The sequence below is a fragment of the Arvicola amphibius genome, chromosome 5 (assembly GCF_903992535.2).
Source record: "Arvicola amphibius chromosome 5, mArvAmp1.2, whole genome shotgun sequence".
Lineage (NCBI taxonomy): Eukaryota > Metazoa > Chordata > Mammalia > Rodentia > Cricetidae > Arvicola > Arvicola amphibius.
The window spans coordinates 84,585,856-84,602,041 of NC_052051.1; the positions used below are offsets into that span (position 1 = coordinate 84,585,856).

General features: G+C 40.9%; 1 protein-coding gene across 1 annotated transcript in view; it reads right to left on the bottom strand.

The window, feature by feature from the left end:
• Nucleotides 1–2,057: 2,057 nt before the first annotated feature.
• Fnbp4 (formin binding protein 4) overlaps nucleotides 2,058–16,186 on the bottom strand; it is a 35,401-nt gene continuing 21,272 nt past the window's right edge. The window contains exons 11-17 of the mRNA XM_038330029.2: nucleotides 15,191–15,324; nucleotides 14,038–14,222; nucleotides 6,321–6,637; nucleotides 6,056–6,200; nucleotides 4,731–5,083; nucleotides 3,185–3,342; nucleotides 2,058–2,955 (exon numbers count right to left, since the gene is read on the bottom strand). Coding sequence (XP_038185957.1) covers nucleotides 2,865–2,955; nucleotides 3,185–3,342; nucleotides 4,731–5,083; nucleotides 6,056–6,200; nucleotides 6,321–6,637; nucleotides 14,038–14,222; nucleotides 15,191–15,324 — 1,383 coding nt within the window. The 3' untranslated portion in view covers nucleotides 2,058–2,864. The remainder of the gene's footprint in view (nucleotides 2,956–3,184; nucleotides 3,343–4,730; nucleotides 5,084–6,055; nucleotides 6,201–6,320; nucleotides 6,638–14,037; nucleotides 14,223–15,190; nucleotides 15,325–16,186) is intronic.

Genomic DNA, 16,186 nt, shown 5'->3' on the forward strand with positions numbered 1-16,186 from the left:
TCAACGATTTCTTCATTCATCTCAGACTTTACAGACCCAGGCTGGGAACTGGTGAGTACAGTGCCAGGAGAGTTCACCCTATTTTCTAACTTCTGTATTTTTAGTAATTTCCTTTGTTTAAGGGGGAGCTGTAGCAACCAAACAAGCTTTATTTAAACAGGGAAAGCAGAGGTCAGTCCTAGGAATCAGGCTCATTCTAATTTACATAATTCCTTCTCCCTTTGACAAACTTAAAATATCTTCCTTTCCACTTTTTCTTGATTTGGCTTAATATACAAGTTATTCCTTAAAAACTATTTCTCTCTCCCTGTGTGCATGCAGATGCTCATGGAGGCCAGAAGACTTGTGTCCCCAGGGAAGTGCCCTGCTCTTGTGAGCTGCCTGAAGTACAAACTGGACGCTGGGAACGAGACTGTGAGTCTAAGACATCTCTCCAGCTGCCTCCCCTCCATTTTTCATAGAATTGTTTTCGTGTGGAGTTCTTTCCTTCCACCTTTGTATAGGTTCCAGGGACTAGCAGGTGTCAGCCAGTCAAACCCAAACCTTCTGGCTATCCAATCAGCCCTTATTCTTTCCTTTTTTTAAAAAAAAAGATTTATTTATTTATTAAGTATACAATGTTCTGGCTGTATGTGTGCCTACACTCCAGAAGAGGGCACCAGATCTCATTACAGATGGTTGCGACCCACTATGTGGTTGCTGAACTCAGGACCTCTGAGCCATCTCTCCAGTCCTCAACCCTTATTCTTTAGAAAATATAATTTTCAATTTTTTTTATTTTCATGCTGTGTATGTGCACATGACTGCAGGAACCTATGCCAGAGATCTCCCTAGAGCTGAAGTTGGTTTGGATGTGGGTGCTGGAATGCTCTTAAGTGCTGAGCCACCTCTCCTGCTCCACTGTTACTTTGAGGCTTGTTCAAGGATCTATGTTAAAGATGTCCTGTTTTAAGTCTGAAGCTTCTCTTGGCTGGAGGGCGCAGCACTGGTTCCTCTTCTAAGTTCAGCCTTCAGCACTCACATGGTTGGCTCACAGCCATCTTTAACTGTGCCCCTAGAGGATCCATGCCCTCTTCTGGTGTGCAGACATGCACACAGACAAAACATCCGTCTACATAAAATAAGGAGACCTTTAACAACAGCAACGAAAAGTGAATGGCTTCATAAAAGCTGAGGCCAGAATCTTGGATAAGCTATTCAGACTGGCCAGACTTGCAGGCTAGAATGTCATCTCAACTAGTGATGATACAGGCCAGCTACTGAACACTTTTACTCTTTATTCTCTACCTTCTAACCTTCTAGCTACAACGAAAAAAAATCCTCTTAAAAAAAAAAAAACCCCAAAACAAAAACAGAAAACAAACTAGTTAGAAACTGAGGGGGCAAAACCAAACCCTGGTCCATCAGGTTCCTTATGTGCTCAACAGCAGGGTGGTAAGGAGGCTGGTCTCTTCAGCAACAATTACACACCTGGAAAACTGTTAATTAGTTAAGACAAAAACTTTAACAGCTAGTTGATAACCTTTATTTATAGAAATTTAACTATGCAAATTACAAAACAATTTTAGGTACAAAATGGGCATCTCAACAATAGCACATGATAAATAAAATCTAATACACTATAATACAAAGTAAAAAAATTTAACTGCATAGGAATACTAGAATAAAATCCAAACTATTGTCTTTGGTTAACTATTGATTATAATCTTAAGTATCTATTATTTCCCATAATCAGCTTTGCATTACCTATAAAAAAAAAAAAAAAAAGCTAGAAAGCACCTTTCTCCCCCAACAAAACGTCAGCCATATTACATTGTTCCCAGGTTGAGAGTGGAATGTAAGCCCTCTAAGCACAGTCACACATGGACCATCTTGTTTAGAGAGGCCTGCTTAAAACCTGTCTCCGTATACCTCCAAGATGCTACTTCTTCCTGATGTTCAAACGTCAGCGCATGCTCTGTGCCATATTTGATCAGAACGATTAAGAATGGACAAACACTAAGTCCTGGTATTATGACTGCAGGGAACATGCTTAGAAGAGCAAACGGACAACAATCACAAGTATAAAAGAGCTTTATTAGTGCGTATGTACAAATTTACAATGTCAGAAACTGGAGAAATACAAACAGCTTTAAGACACAATCTGCTTTTTCTTCAGTTTAAAGTGACCTTTCTTGATTGTGATACAATAGAAAGCACACAGCAGTGGACTGCTTCTTAAACACTGGAATCTTACAGAGGGGGATTTCAAGTGGGTAACACAATGGAGACAGTACACAAAGTGGCATATTTTACTTACTACCACATACTTAGGGGAACTTCTTGAAATCAAGGATCTGAACACCTGCTGCTGCTCCTCCTGCTTGCCTGTGAACACACCACCTGCTGTGAAATGAATGCTGTAGGTTCTGAGAAAATGTGGCCACCAGAACGATCTCAATACTTCAGGGGCAGCAGACTCGAGGAAGAGGTCAAAGATTCTGATGGTCAAGCAAGACAGGACACAGAGCTGCCTTCTGAATCGCACTTGTTCGGAGTAGAAGGTAAGGAGAGTGTCGCGCGAGGAACTGAACAAGCCTCGAGTGGGCATTTCCTGTTGCCCGTGACTCCCATGCTCCTCAGGACTGACTCGTATCTGGCGTGCTAAGCTTGCCAGTGTGAAAAGAGACAGTCGGGGCAAAGCAATCCCACCCCTCCTTCAGCACACAGAGAACCACACCTCCTAAACGGACAACTCCATATGCACGGGTGTGTCCAGGGTGTTCTTCCTCATGACATATACAGTTCATCTGACAGCAGTTTAGAACTGGTTAAGACTTTAAACATAAAACAAAACAAAAAAACCCATTTTTTTAAAATTAAAACTAAGTGTTGGGAGTCATTTTCCTTCTCTTCAGTCTTGCTCGCCAATCCTCAGGAAGGGCTTCAAAATTTGCATTTCTTTCTGCCATGCCACTGTGAAAACAATATGTATGTCACTACTTCACTGCAAAGAGAAGAGAATCTTTTTTATTTTTTATAGAAATACTGAAACTGAAAATTGGATCTCATGTCCACTCAGGAAAATGTTTCAAGTTTCTCAGCAAAGGAGCAGTGTACTCTTCATGAAAGACTGTAATGTCAAGAGTAAGACTACCCCAAGATTAGCACAAACCCTTCCCATCAGGAATTGCACTCCATTTACCTGACCAGCTGCTGCTGTTTCCACTCCTCGATTCGCTTCTGCGCAGTGGATTCCCGGTCCTCCTCACTGGAACTCGAATTATCTTCCTCATCTAACTCTCGCTGGATACTCTGCCATTTCTTTACCAAAGATGGCATTTTGGTTTTACTTTTCTTTGCCTAAAGCAAAGTTACAGATCAGAAGAACGCACACAGATAAAGAAATAGGTCCTTTATACTGACAATCAAGATCTTTCCCTGAAACCAAGGAATAAATGTGATATTGGATGCAACCAGAAACCCCAAGGCTTACAAGTATCAAGAAAGTGGCAGAAAGAATGTTAAGTAGTTCGTGCAGATAATGTTGAACGCTGACTTCCGGCACGGGCACAGATGTTCTACTGAACTCACAACAGCTGGATTGCTATACACATTAGGCCTATTAACAACAGCTTGTCGTGAAGAGAGCAAGGGCTCATAGGGCCCCACCCTTCTCCGAGGATTTATACACACAGTTAACGGTTGATAGAGGAGGGAGAGACCTTCTGGTGCTGAAGCCCCTATAACTATAAAATTCACTGGGTCATTATAAAAAGAAGCCAGGTATGGTGGCAAAAGCCTTTAACCCCAGCATTCAAGAGGCAGAAGTAGGTGGACCTCTGATTTTGAGGCTAATCTAGTTGGGATAAGTGAGATTAAGTAAATCCAGGGCAACTTAGAGAAACCTTGTCTTGGAAACAACAACAACAACAAAAAAAAAATGCAAGTAAACATAGGTGTGGGAAATAAACAAAAAATGTAGACAAGTTGAGAGGAGGACGTGAGCCAGTGGGAGAAGGAATAAAAAAATGGTAATGGGGATGTGCGAATATATTCAAAACATCATGTGTTAATACTTGTATAAAATTTCTTAATAGGGGCTGAAGAGATGGCTCGGTAGTTAAGAGCATTTGTTCTTTGGAGAACTGGATTCGGTTCCTACCACTCACATCAGGGACTCACATCAGGGACCTGTAAGTCCAGTTCCAGGGACCCTGACACTCTCTGCAGGGACCTGTGTATACAGAGGCGTGCGTGTGTACACACACACACCATAAATAGAAGGAAACAGAGAAATCATTTTTAAAGAAGTGATTAAAAATGATTAATGGGAAGGGGATGGAGAGACAACCCCGCGTGCAGCTCTGCCAAAGGACCCGGGTTTGAGTCCTCGCGTCCACAAATGGAGACTTACAACTCCCTGGAAAGCCAGTTGTGGCCTTCATGAGCACCAGGCACATAGGTAGTACACAGACACACATTTAGACAAAAAACATTAAAAAAAAATTGGTAGGGTGGGGTGGGGTGTGAGTTGAGACAGGGTCTCACTATGTAGCTGTCCTGGAACTCACTGTGTAGACCAGGCCGGTTTCAAACTCAAGAGATCTGTCAACCTTTACCTCCCAAGTGCTGGGATTAAATTTGTGTGTCACCACTGCCTGGCAATAAATCTTTATTAAATGTATTATTCCTTTAATTTTGCTATGTGAGTATCATCCTATTTTTTTTAAATAAAAAAAATGACTTACTTTATCTTTCTTTCCTCTTTTCGTCTTCTCAGGTGGTGGCACTTTGGGCGCTGGTGGCGGCGGAGGTGGTGCAGGTGCAGGTGGTGGAGGAGGAGGCGGTGGTGGTTCTACGACAGCAGGTGCGGCCATAGTTCCACGAGCCTGAACTGGCTGCAATGATGGCGTGGTCACTCCAATTGGGACAGAACATTCAGCATAACTCATAATTGCAGGTGCTGCTGCTAGTCCAAGGTAATTTGACTGCAGGCTCATCCCTCTGGCCTGATGACCCATTCCTGCTGCTGCATGGCTAACTGACACTGCTTGGTGCGCCATCCCAATAGCCTGGTGTGAAATCCCCATTGCTTGGTGACCTAATGCAGAAAACATAAAAAGGAGACTGTAACAAGACAGAAGGGAAAGGGAACCAGCAGTTCAATCACAAAATGATCTCAATATACTTTTTCCTTTAAAAATGTCATTATTTGTTACTAGCAAAATATTAAATTTTGTAGCTGGGCAGGGTAGGCCATGCTTTTAATCCAGCACTTGAGAGGCAAAAACACACGGATCTGGTCTACAGAGTGAGTTCAGACGGCCAGTGCTACATAGAAAAACTGTCTTGAAAAACCAAAATTAAATTAAATTAAAATGTGAACACTTACAGATTGAGGCTCCTCAATATAAAAATAACCAGTATAAACAACCGTGTAGATCCTGAATAAATGGACATGTCTCTAACGCCAGTACCCGGAGGATCCATAAAATGAGTTCTAGACTTACCCTACAAACACCCTGTCTTAAAAAAGCAAAAGCGTAGCTGGGTGGTGGGGCCACTCCTGTAATCCCAGCACTCTGGAGGCAGAGGCAGGCAGATCTATCTCTAAGTTCGAGGCCAGCCTGGTCTACAGAGCCAGACCTACTCAGAGAAATCCTGTCTTGAAAAACTAAAGCAAACCAACCAAACAAAAAACAATAAACCAAAACAGAAAATAATCTTGTAAGGATAAGGATACGTGTTTAAGGGTAGTTTTTAGTAACTGGGAGAATAACTATAAATATTATTTTCTTTTTTAAAAAAATCTGGTTCGATCAATCATTTTATTCATTTTCTACATTCTTTTTGCCTTTGTCCTCCTCACAATTCTATGAGTAATCCAGACAAAAAAGAATGAGAGCTCAGAAAGTTTGTCCACAACTGGGATATGAGCCAGAACACCAGAGCATTCAAGCACCAGGTCCCTTACATAAATAGTATTTTTTAATCAAAAGCCTTCTATTTGCAGCATCTAATGCTGGAAACAAATGATATATTGAGAATAACCCACTTTAATTATGATGCTTACCTGCAGCTATAGCTGACTGGCTGTAGAGAACTGGAGAACTACCGATAGTAGCCGATCTCTGGACCACTGCAGTGCTAATCTCTGCGGCCTTTCTCTTTACTGCTTTAGCAGATGGGGGACTAGAGGTGGAAGGGTCAGCTGAACTCTGAAACACAAACATCCCAGTCAGCAATCACAAGCCCTACAGAACATATCCTTCTACAATAAAACATGCCAACTATGTTCCAGGCTCCATTACCATCCACAATGTCAAGGACATCATTACCTGGCTAGTTACAGTCGTGGTCTGTGTTGAAGGCTTCAAAGGAGTATCCTCCTCTGTTCCTGGGGCAGGAGGCTCCTCACTTCCTTCATCCTCCATTTCTACTTCTTGAATCTCCCCATCTTCTAAAGGAGGAGGTGGAGGAGGAGGTGGAGGAGGAGGAGGAGGAGACTCTGGGGGTGGAGGTGGGGGTGGAGGCATCTCCAGAGGCAATGGAGGCTGAAGCACAGGTACATCTGACTGCAGGAGGGTCCAGAAAGGAGTCAGTGGCATGAGTGATGAGGAGACTTGGCCAGAAAATGAGTCTTTACAAAGAGAACCTGGAGAACAGACAGCAGTGAGGGAAAAACCAAAACAAATCCTTCATAGCTAATTTCATATTAAGGTTCACATCACTACAAACTTAAGACAAATGTGCACAGTAGTTTCAAATAGCAGGACTAGAAGGCTCTCCCGTAATTAAAATTTGACTCATAGCTAGCCACTAATATCACTGAAACACTGAGCAGTTCAACTTAGAAATTATTTCTATAATTTACGATGCCGAGAGAACTTTCCTTAGCTATATTGTACTAGCCTTATTCTTTATATCCAGATTTGTAAATAAATAAAAATATCACAAAACAATGAGTAATTCCAAATCTAAAACTGGGAAATAAACCTTATGTTTAAGTGTGTGTATTTAGGTATGTGCCTGTGTGTGCAAGTGCCCTTAAAGACGAGAAGAAGGCACCACGTCATTGGATCCTCCTGGGACTTGAGTTATTAAGGCAGGTGTGGCCTGTCCAGTTGGTTGGTACTGAGAACCAAATTCAGTCCTCTGCCAAAATAGTATGTGCTCTTAACAGCTTCAGGCCCCTAGAATTTTTTTTTTTTCAAAAATTTATTGCAACATGAGAAGGCAGAAATTCTCTGAGGTCTTGGTTTAAAAATGAAATAAATGAATCATGTATATCTGTTAATACTGATTCTGTTTTATTGCTACTATTTTTTTTCAGTGAACTAGTTAAGTGTGGATGCCACAGTGAAAACCCATTAAAACAAAGCCAAAAAAATTCTACCTATTTTGATTAACCTGGATTAGAAATTTTAAAAAAATGAATATTAGAAGTATTTAAAAATGTACTTCACATGTGCAAATGACATTTGCTTAATCACACCAACAAAGGAAAGGTCACTCTTCTTTCTGTGATGAGTGAAGAGGAATTTAGGACAAAATGTCAAATGATCACTGAGATTTTCAAACACGGTGTTAAAAGATGTAGAAACTTTAAACTGCTGTTGCTTTAGCTTGAGCTAAATTATAACTGAAAAGCTATGTTAAATTTTTCTCAAATTTCACAAACACTATCATTGAACACTGCAGTTTTGCTGCTGGGTAGAGCTTTTTAAAGATTAGAGAAAACAGGAGGATATACTTACTTGTAGCCTTCCCCATCCCTCTATCGTCAATAGGGATGTCTCACAATATATGGGACTATTAGATATATATCCCAGGAATGTTGAGGGGATTTTCTCCCTAAAAATCATAGAATCTAGGAGTAGAAGAAACATGAGAAATCATCTAGTTCAACTTTCTCATTTTGGAGGTAATGAAACCCAGGAAGGAACTGTTATGTAGGATGACAGAGCTGTCGGGCCAGGCCTGACGCTTTCGCTTTCTTTTCTTTTTTAAAAAAACTTTGGAGTCTGTCCTGGAGCTCGTCCTGTAGACCACGATGGCCTTGAACTCACAGACATCCACCTGCCTCTGCCTCCGTAAGTGCTGGGGTTACAGGCGTGTAAATATCCAAATGCCGCCACCTGTCAAAATTTGACTACATAAGGGCTCCATTATGAAATACTCTAGGTTAGGGAGAAGGTCATTTACACTCAATGTCTGGCAAGGTAAACCCCAAGCCAACAGGCTTTTAGAACAGGTTTGCTAATGCAACACCATAGGTAATATACTGTGTAAAAAAATATTAAGATGATTCACACTGTTTTTATAATTACTGAAACATTCCTTATTCCTTATTGCTAACAAAAAGGACATTAGAAAAAGATTTACCAGAAAACATGAATGCAGTTTTTCAGCTAGAAGAACTCAAATGACTCATTAACCTTTTTTTGTACTGGCATCAAGTAATATGAATTTAGTTATATACCAACTTTCCGACAAAAACATTTCAGAAGACTAATTTGACCAAAAAGTATGTATATAGCTAGAAAGTCTGTATTATAAAACAGTATATCAAGATTTCATCAGAACACTGAAGATAAAAATAAAGCAATAAACACTAAAGATTATTAATTTAAGACTTTAACTTTCTTCTACTAAATTAACTATAATGCATGGTGAACTGTGTCAGCCTTGATGACACTGGCAATTTTCTTGTCTTCAATTATCAAGCCTTTATGACACTGACATGCTGCCAATCAAACAGATGCAAGGGGAACACACCAGGCCAGGGTTAATAATGTGGTCTGTGACCCAGCAAAAGCAAATCATCTAAACTTTGTGTAAGTATTATTCAACCATACTTCATTTGATGGGGGTTGGGGTACTGCTCAGTTGGCAGTATGCTTCCTAGAATGTACACGCATTAAGTCCCATTCCAATGCATAAAACCAGGTATGGTAACATACACCTAGGAACCCAGCTCAGTACTTAGGAGGTGGAGAAGGAAGACTGTGGCTTCAAATTCACTCATTCTTAGCTACACAGCAAATTCCCGACAAGCCTGGGATATAACAGACATTGTTTCCAAAAAAAGACAAATAAGCAAAAGACGAGACAAACTAAACACAAGCAACACACACTACCAAGCTTGATAAATTTAGCAAAAAGTAACAGAATCCCAAGCCCCTAAATTTATTCAAACATAAAAGCTGTATCTCAAACACTGATCATTCTTTCTTTAGCTTAAGCACAAAAAGGTTGAAATTACTTAAGATGGCATGGTGGCACAAGCCAGTAATTCTAACTCCTGGGAAGCTGAGTCTGAGTTAGCCTAAAATACATAGAGAGCCCATCTCAAAAAGTCAAAAGCAATGTGTCTGAAGAGACGGTGCAGTGTTAAGATGGCCTGCAGGTCTATCCTGAGGACCAGGGTTCAGATGCCAGTACCCATACCAGGTGGTTCTGAAATGTTTGTTAACTGCAGTCCAAGGGATCCAAGGCCGCCTTTTGGCCTCCATAGGCACACACACAAATAATAAAAATAAGTCTTTAGTATTTTTTATACTGACATGAACATTTAATTCTGAAATCCAATGTGATGGTTAAAGTTATCAACAGCCTTTGTTATGCACTAAAATTAGAACTACATTAAGCTTATCTTAATGTAAAGAGACTATTGTGAGGACACCAATTCTTAATCTAAAACCTTTTGTTCTTAGGTATCTCATATCACATGTTACTCACCACGAAGAAGTATCACTCCACCTTCAGAGATGTGATGCTTACTATACACTGAGACAATGAGCAAGGACTAAAATTGAAGTAAACCTTAAAACTTACTTGCCTCCTCCTTATGGCATACCTTTCCTTTTTTATTTTTGGGTGTTTAGGCATCAAACCTGGGGGCTTCATGAATGCTAAACACATACTTTTACTATGCAAATATCTCCAGATTCTTTTTCTTAATTTTTTTTTTCCCTCGAGACAGGGTTTCGCTGTAGTTTTTGATCCTGTCCTGGAACTAGCTTTTGAAGACCAGGATGGCCTTGAACTCAGAGATCCGCCTGCCTCTGCCTCCCGAGTGCTAGGAGTAAATGCATGCTCGACCACCGCCCGGCCTTTTTAAAAAAATTTAAGTTAATTGTGTGTGTGTCCCAGTGTGTGTTTATTTATATAGGTCGGAGGACAACTTCAAAGAGTCAGTTCTCTCCTTCCAACATGTGGATCCTGGGGGCTGAACGCAGGTCATCAGGTTAGGCAGCAATCACTTTTGCCCACCGAGCAATTTTGATGGCACCCTCATTTTTCTTTTACTAAAAGATGGTTTTAAAGATGAGTATAGTGAACCGAATGATGCTCAGACCTTTAATCCCAGCAGAGGCAGAGGCAGGTGGATCTCTGAGGGTAGCCAGCCTGGTCTACAGAGTGAATTCTAGGACAGCCAGAGGGCTACAGAGAAACCTTGTCAAAAAAAAGCAAACCACACTCTGCACCCAAAAAATGGCTCAAGGTTTACCTTTTACCAGACAGCACCAACAGTTTGCCATCAACAATAGAATAAAATAGCTTAATTCCTGACATTAAAGTGTTTTTTTTTTTTTTTAAAAAGAAAAACAAAACCAAAAACTACCAAACCCCTAACCCTTAAGACTTGTTATCTGTGCAGTACTCAATTAGGGGAGTGTATAAAATGAGAAACTATGATCAAGAGTCCCAGTGTCTTGGATATGGAGGTCAAGGTCATACTTTCCTTGTCTGTACAGGAGTTTGGGAGTCTGATTCAAACAGCAGGAGAGTGGTTAAGAATGGAATCATCCACTCAACCAAAACCAAGCCTCAATTCATTATGTACTAAAGAAAAACCACAAACTGTTACTAGGAATATTTGTCACTCACTGCTACCAAAAGTAGACTTCTGAATGTGGCAGAGTTATAATCTGTGATATTTTAGTCCATCTAATGTTATCTAGGCTACTTAATGATGTTAACAAAATCATTAGGGATATGACTGCATATTTCTTGATGGGAGCAAGAAACACTTTTGTGCACTGAAAATGGGCAAGTGTGTAGAGGGGTGGGTTTCCAAGCGTGCAGAGGGTGGGCTTCCAAGCGTGCAGAGGGTGGGTTTCCACCAGGTTGCCTTCAAGTTCCCAATCTTCCTGCCTTACTTAGACTCTTGATTGAGACAGTCACTGACAACCATGCTGATTAAGCCAATTAAAAATTTTGAGTACTTTATTAACGGACAGACCAAGAATGGGTTCGCACCTCTAGAAAGTATCCTGGTGCCAAAGCTCAGGGGTACAGCATTCTTAAGACAAAGCCATAATTCCATTAGTGAGGGATTTGGAGTGGCCTAGTTACATCTGCTTTCTTTGTAAGGCTCAATGGCATCTTCCAGACACCGCATAATAAACGTTTAAACCATGCTCAATGTCATGGACAATCCTAGAAGCATCACATCACCAAGGTGAATGTGGCTGTTGGGTGTAGAAGACTGAGAAGTGGCCATGCAGGCACAAAATAATGTTGGGACAGGATAGCATTATCTTATTCATTTCGTTGAAATAAGCCATTATATACCTGATAGGGAGAAGTTTCCTAGCCAGGTGGTGGTGGTACACATCTTTAATCCAGCACTCAGGAAACAAGAAACAGGGAGATCTCTGAGTTTGAGGCCAGTCTGATCTATAGAGCAAATTTTAAGACAGTCTCCAGATGAGTCCTAACACCCACATGGCAGCTCACAACCATCTGTAGATTTCGGGGACTCTTGACAGTCTTTGCCTTTGAAGTGCCAGGCACTAGGCACACACAAAGTGCAAATACACGTGCACATATGAGATGATTAAAAACAAAAAGGAGCACAAGAACAGGAAATAGCTCAGTCAGTAAAGTGCTTGTGTTACAAGCATGGCAACCTGAGTTCAACCTAGCAACCGTTTTAAAAAATAAAACAAAAAGAAATCTGGGTGGGTGTGGCTGCACACCTTTAACCCAGCACTTGGGAGGTAGAAGCAGATGGATCTCTATGTGTTTGAGGACAGCCTCAGTCTATCTAGCAAGTACCAGACCAGCCATGAAGCTAGACTCTTAAAAAGCTAAGGAATGGGGTGGAGGCAGCTGCCAAAGCTGCAGCTTTAATCCTAGCCATATAACTTAGCAGATTAAAGACTCATGTGGTCAGAAAGAGATAAAAAGACAGATTCAAAGGGGGAACAAAAAACCCTCTAAACGGTTTACAGTTTGTTTAAAAATATATGTAGGCTTGGGAGAGAAAAAGGATAAAGAAAGTCCTTTAAAGAAAGGAAATAATTGGATGTTGTGGTGCATGCCTTTAATCCCAGCACTTGGGAGGCAGAAGCAGGTGGAGCTCTATGATTTAGAGGCCAGCCTGGTCTACAGAGCGAGTTCCAGGACAGAAAAAGACACACAGAGAAACCCTAATTCAAAAAAATTAAAACATAAAAATAAAAGAGTTAAAAAAATAAAGCAATGTAAAGATAAATCTGGATACTGTATGTTACTGTGTTGTCTTTGAATTGTTTGACTGCTGAGGATGGAGCAACAGCTGCTAAAAATATTTGATTATAAATGCTGCTGGATTAATCCAACCTATATATTTTGCAAATGCCTTGACTTCAAAATATTTTTAAAAAAGATTTATTTATCACTCATACAGTATTCTGTATGCAGGCAAGCTTGCATGCCAGAACATGACGTAAGATCCCATTACAGATGGTTATGCGCTACCATGTGGTTGGCTGGGAACTGAACTCAGGACCTCTGGAAGAGCAGGCAGTGCTCTTAACTCCTGAGCCACCTCTCCAGCCCCTGACTTAAAAATTTAATTCAAAAGATATGTTACTTTGGAGAAGAGGTTTTGCTTTTGTTTCCACAGGAAATGAGGGGCTGTGCTTCATTCTGGGTTAAGAAAAATAAGGTTTGATCAAGGAAGATCCCCTGAGAAATCTCCAATAGGAGCGGATGGCCAAGATGATCAAACATTTTAGAGTACCTCTGTTGAAGTTTCCCCTGTGTTCTACATCAAGAACAGCCTCAAGAGTGCTGGCTGTGATGATCCAGCCTTACAAAATACACCAGCCAGAACTTGACCACAATCCTAAATTTTCTTTGGGTCTCCTTAAGATTATCAGCACCCCCAATCAGCAGGAAATAGTTTAGGAAACTGCACCCACATCCCCAAAAAATGGATTATGGATATCTGTCTTTGTTTAGAGTTTTAGTGGTAAGTAGTTATGAATAATGCTCAGGAAAAAAGCTAAATGAAAAAGATTAGATTCAGAGTTCTTGTTTTGAAAAGAAAAAAAGGGGGGAATGCTGTGGGATAATGCTCCTGTACACTGCAAAAATTTGTCACTCATATTGGTTTAATAAAATGCTGATTGGCCAGTAGCCAGGCAGGAAGTATAGGCGGCGTGAGCAGACTAGGAGCATTCTGGGAAGAGGAAAGGCAGAGACACAGCTGTCAACCAGACACAGAGGAAGTAAGATGAAAATGCCTCATTGATAAAAGGTACCAAGCCATGTGGCTAAACACAGACAAGAATTATAGGTTATTTAAGTTGTTAAAGGTAGTAATAAGCCTGAGCTAACAGGGTAAAGAGTTTGTAATTAATATAAGCCTCTGTATTTCTTTGGGACTGAATGGCTGTAGGACCAGGCGGGACAGAAATTTATGTCTACATATAGGTCTCTTATATTTTTAAATTTAATGTGAATTTTGATTGATATGTAAAATTTGTACTCTATTAATGAATATGCAAAACATGTACTAATTAATATTTATCACATGAACTCTTTTAAGATCAAAAGACAGTAGTTGATTTTTATTTTGGTGACAGACTCTGACATATTATTTGGCTTTCAGACTAGTCACTGAATTAATTCCTTTCAGTGTAACTCATGCACTCTCTTAGTTTAAGTTGGACTTTGCAATTAGTGTATCTTATTACCATGCTACAAATTGTCCTATAGTAAAAATATTAATGTCCTTTTCCCCAAAAGTGTTCCACTGCAGCAGAGTCGCTGTCCTACCTGTGGAGCTCTCAGAGGACTCTGTGGAGTTGGGGTCAGCGCAGGTTTTATCTTTCACAGCCGACTTAGGAGGACTCTCATCTCTAACTTCTTGTGCTCGGCTTTCTTCCTCCTCCTCACCATCTGGGAATTCCCACTGAGACTCGCCCGACTGTTCGTTTACATAGAAATACCGTCTATGATCCCTAAATTACAAGAAAGAAAACACATGTTTTAAAATCCGTTCTCCTACAGGGACACTTCCACTTGGTCCTGTCCCAAGACAGCAAACAGCCTGCTCTCAGGGACGAACCTCTTCTTATGGACTGCTATTCACAAAGGCAACAAAGAGCTTTGACAATTGAGGATGGAAAACCCAGGAAACTTCAAAGCTATTTGCAGTGTCAGCAGCTCTGTGAATACAGCCCTTAGCCCTCTCCAAAGGATGAATTAGAAATCATTTCTTTTCTTTCGTTTTTGTTTTTTGCCAATGCATAACCGGGTTCCAAGTTTCATTAATGAAGGGACTCAATTGCCTAGAACACTAATTTCCCTTCTAAAGAAGAGAACATCGAAGTGAAAGGTGACTCTTCCCCTCTTGGACCGTGGAATTCATTTCAAATTCTTGATACCAAACACAGTGAAAGCTAAAGAGAGGGAGAGGATCTGGGAGCTGAAAAATAAAAGAGCAAAGATTTCAAATAACGAAAAAAAAATCAAGAAAAGCCAAATATAAAAAGAAATGTTTTCATCTGACCTGCTGGCAGAGGATAGTACTCTTGTTCTTCACTCATCTTCAGTCACGAAGCTTTCCTGAACGTCACCGAGGTTAAGCAGGAGTAGTTGCTTCCAGAGGTCCTGTAAAGCGCACAGAGCTCTCGCATGCGCTTAACCCCCAAGCCCGCCCTACTCCGTGCAACACTCTGGAGAGTAAAAACCGGCTTTGTCCAATCTTGGGAAAAAATCCGTTACATGGAACACTTTTAAACACTGATTTTGTTTCTCCAAGTGCGTGGCTGGGCAAACTCTGCTCGCAGTGCTTTGCCTGCCCAGCACCGCTGACTGCAGCTGCTCTCAGGCTCCAGACAGGCTGTCATGGCGTCAGGTGGTGGCGATCACAAATCATGTCTGAGATGTCAAAGGTGAAAGATGAAAAGGGGAGAAGAGTGCGTACCTGTCCCAGTGGCAGGACCAGCCTTTAGGAGTGGCGTTTATTTCATACTGTTTTAGTTGTTCTGCCGCATCCTGAAGCTTTCGCTTTAAGTAATTTCCATTAAGAGCCCCTTCTCGCCAGTCTGCAATTCGAGTCTAGAATCAACAGAGAATTAAGATTGAATCAGAAAACAGAGTAAAAGCGACTCCAAGACCGATCACCATGTTCTAACAGATGAGCAAGATCAAGAAAATAGCTGGGCGGTGGTGGCACAGCCTTAAATCCCAGCACTCGGGAGGCAGAGGCAGACAGATCTCTGTGACTTTGAGGCCAGCCTGGTCTACACAGCAAGTTCCAGGACAGACTCCAGAGCTACAGAGAAACACTGCCTCAAACAAACAAACAAACAAACAAAAAACCAAAAAACAAAAACACTTCTCACTTCTAAAATGTATGTCTATTAAGGTGGTGTTTTGCTTTATTTAATAAAGTATTACTACCCACAGCTGATAGTTCAAATATGAAATCAAAGTTAAAATTGTAAAATGCATTTTTAAAATTTTTTTTTCTTTTCTTTTTTTTTTTAATTGCTTTTTATGGTGGCTGGAGAGACAGCCGTGGGTGCTGGGAACCGAACTCTTATATTTTTGGTTGTGAGCCTAGCCTTTAACGGCTGAGCCATCTCTCCAGCCCGCATTTTTAAAATTTTAAAAGCTGGAAGTGGTAGTACAAGCCTTTAATCTCAGCTGAGGCCTAGGACCTGTAAGTCTGAGTTTAGCCTTATCTACATAGTGATCTCCAAGACAACCAGGACTGCACAGAGACCCTGTCTCAACCCCTCCTTCACAAAACTATTTATTACTATTGTGTGTGTGTGTGTGATGTGCTCCACGTGGAAGTCTGAGGACACCTTTGTAGAGTTGGTTCTCCCACCTTACGGGTTCTGGGACAAAGGTCATCTAGCTCTTTTATTACTATTTATAACCACTGTGACATCTCCCCACCCACAAAACACAT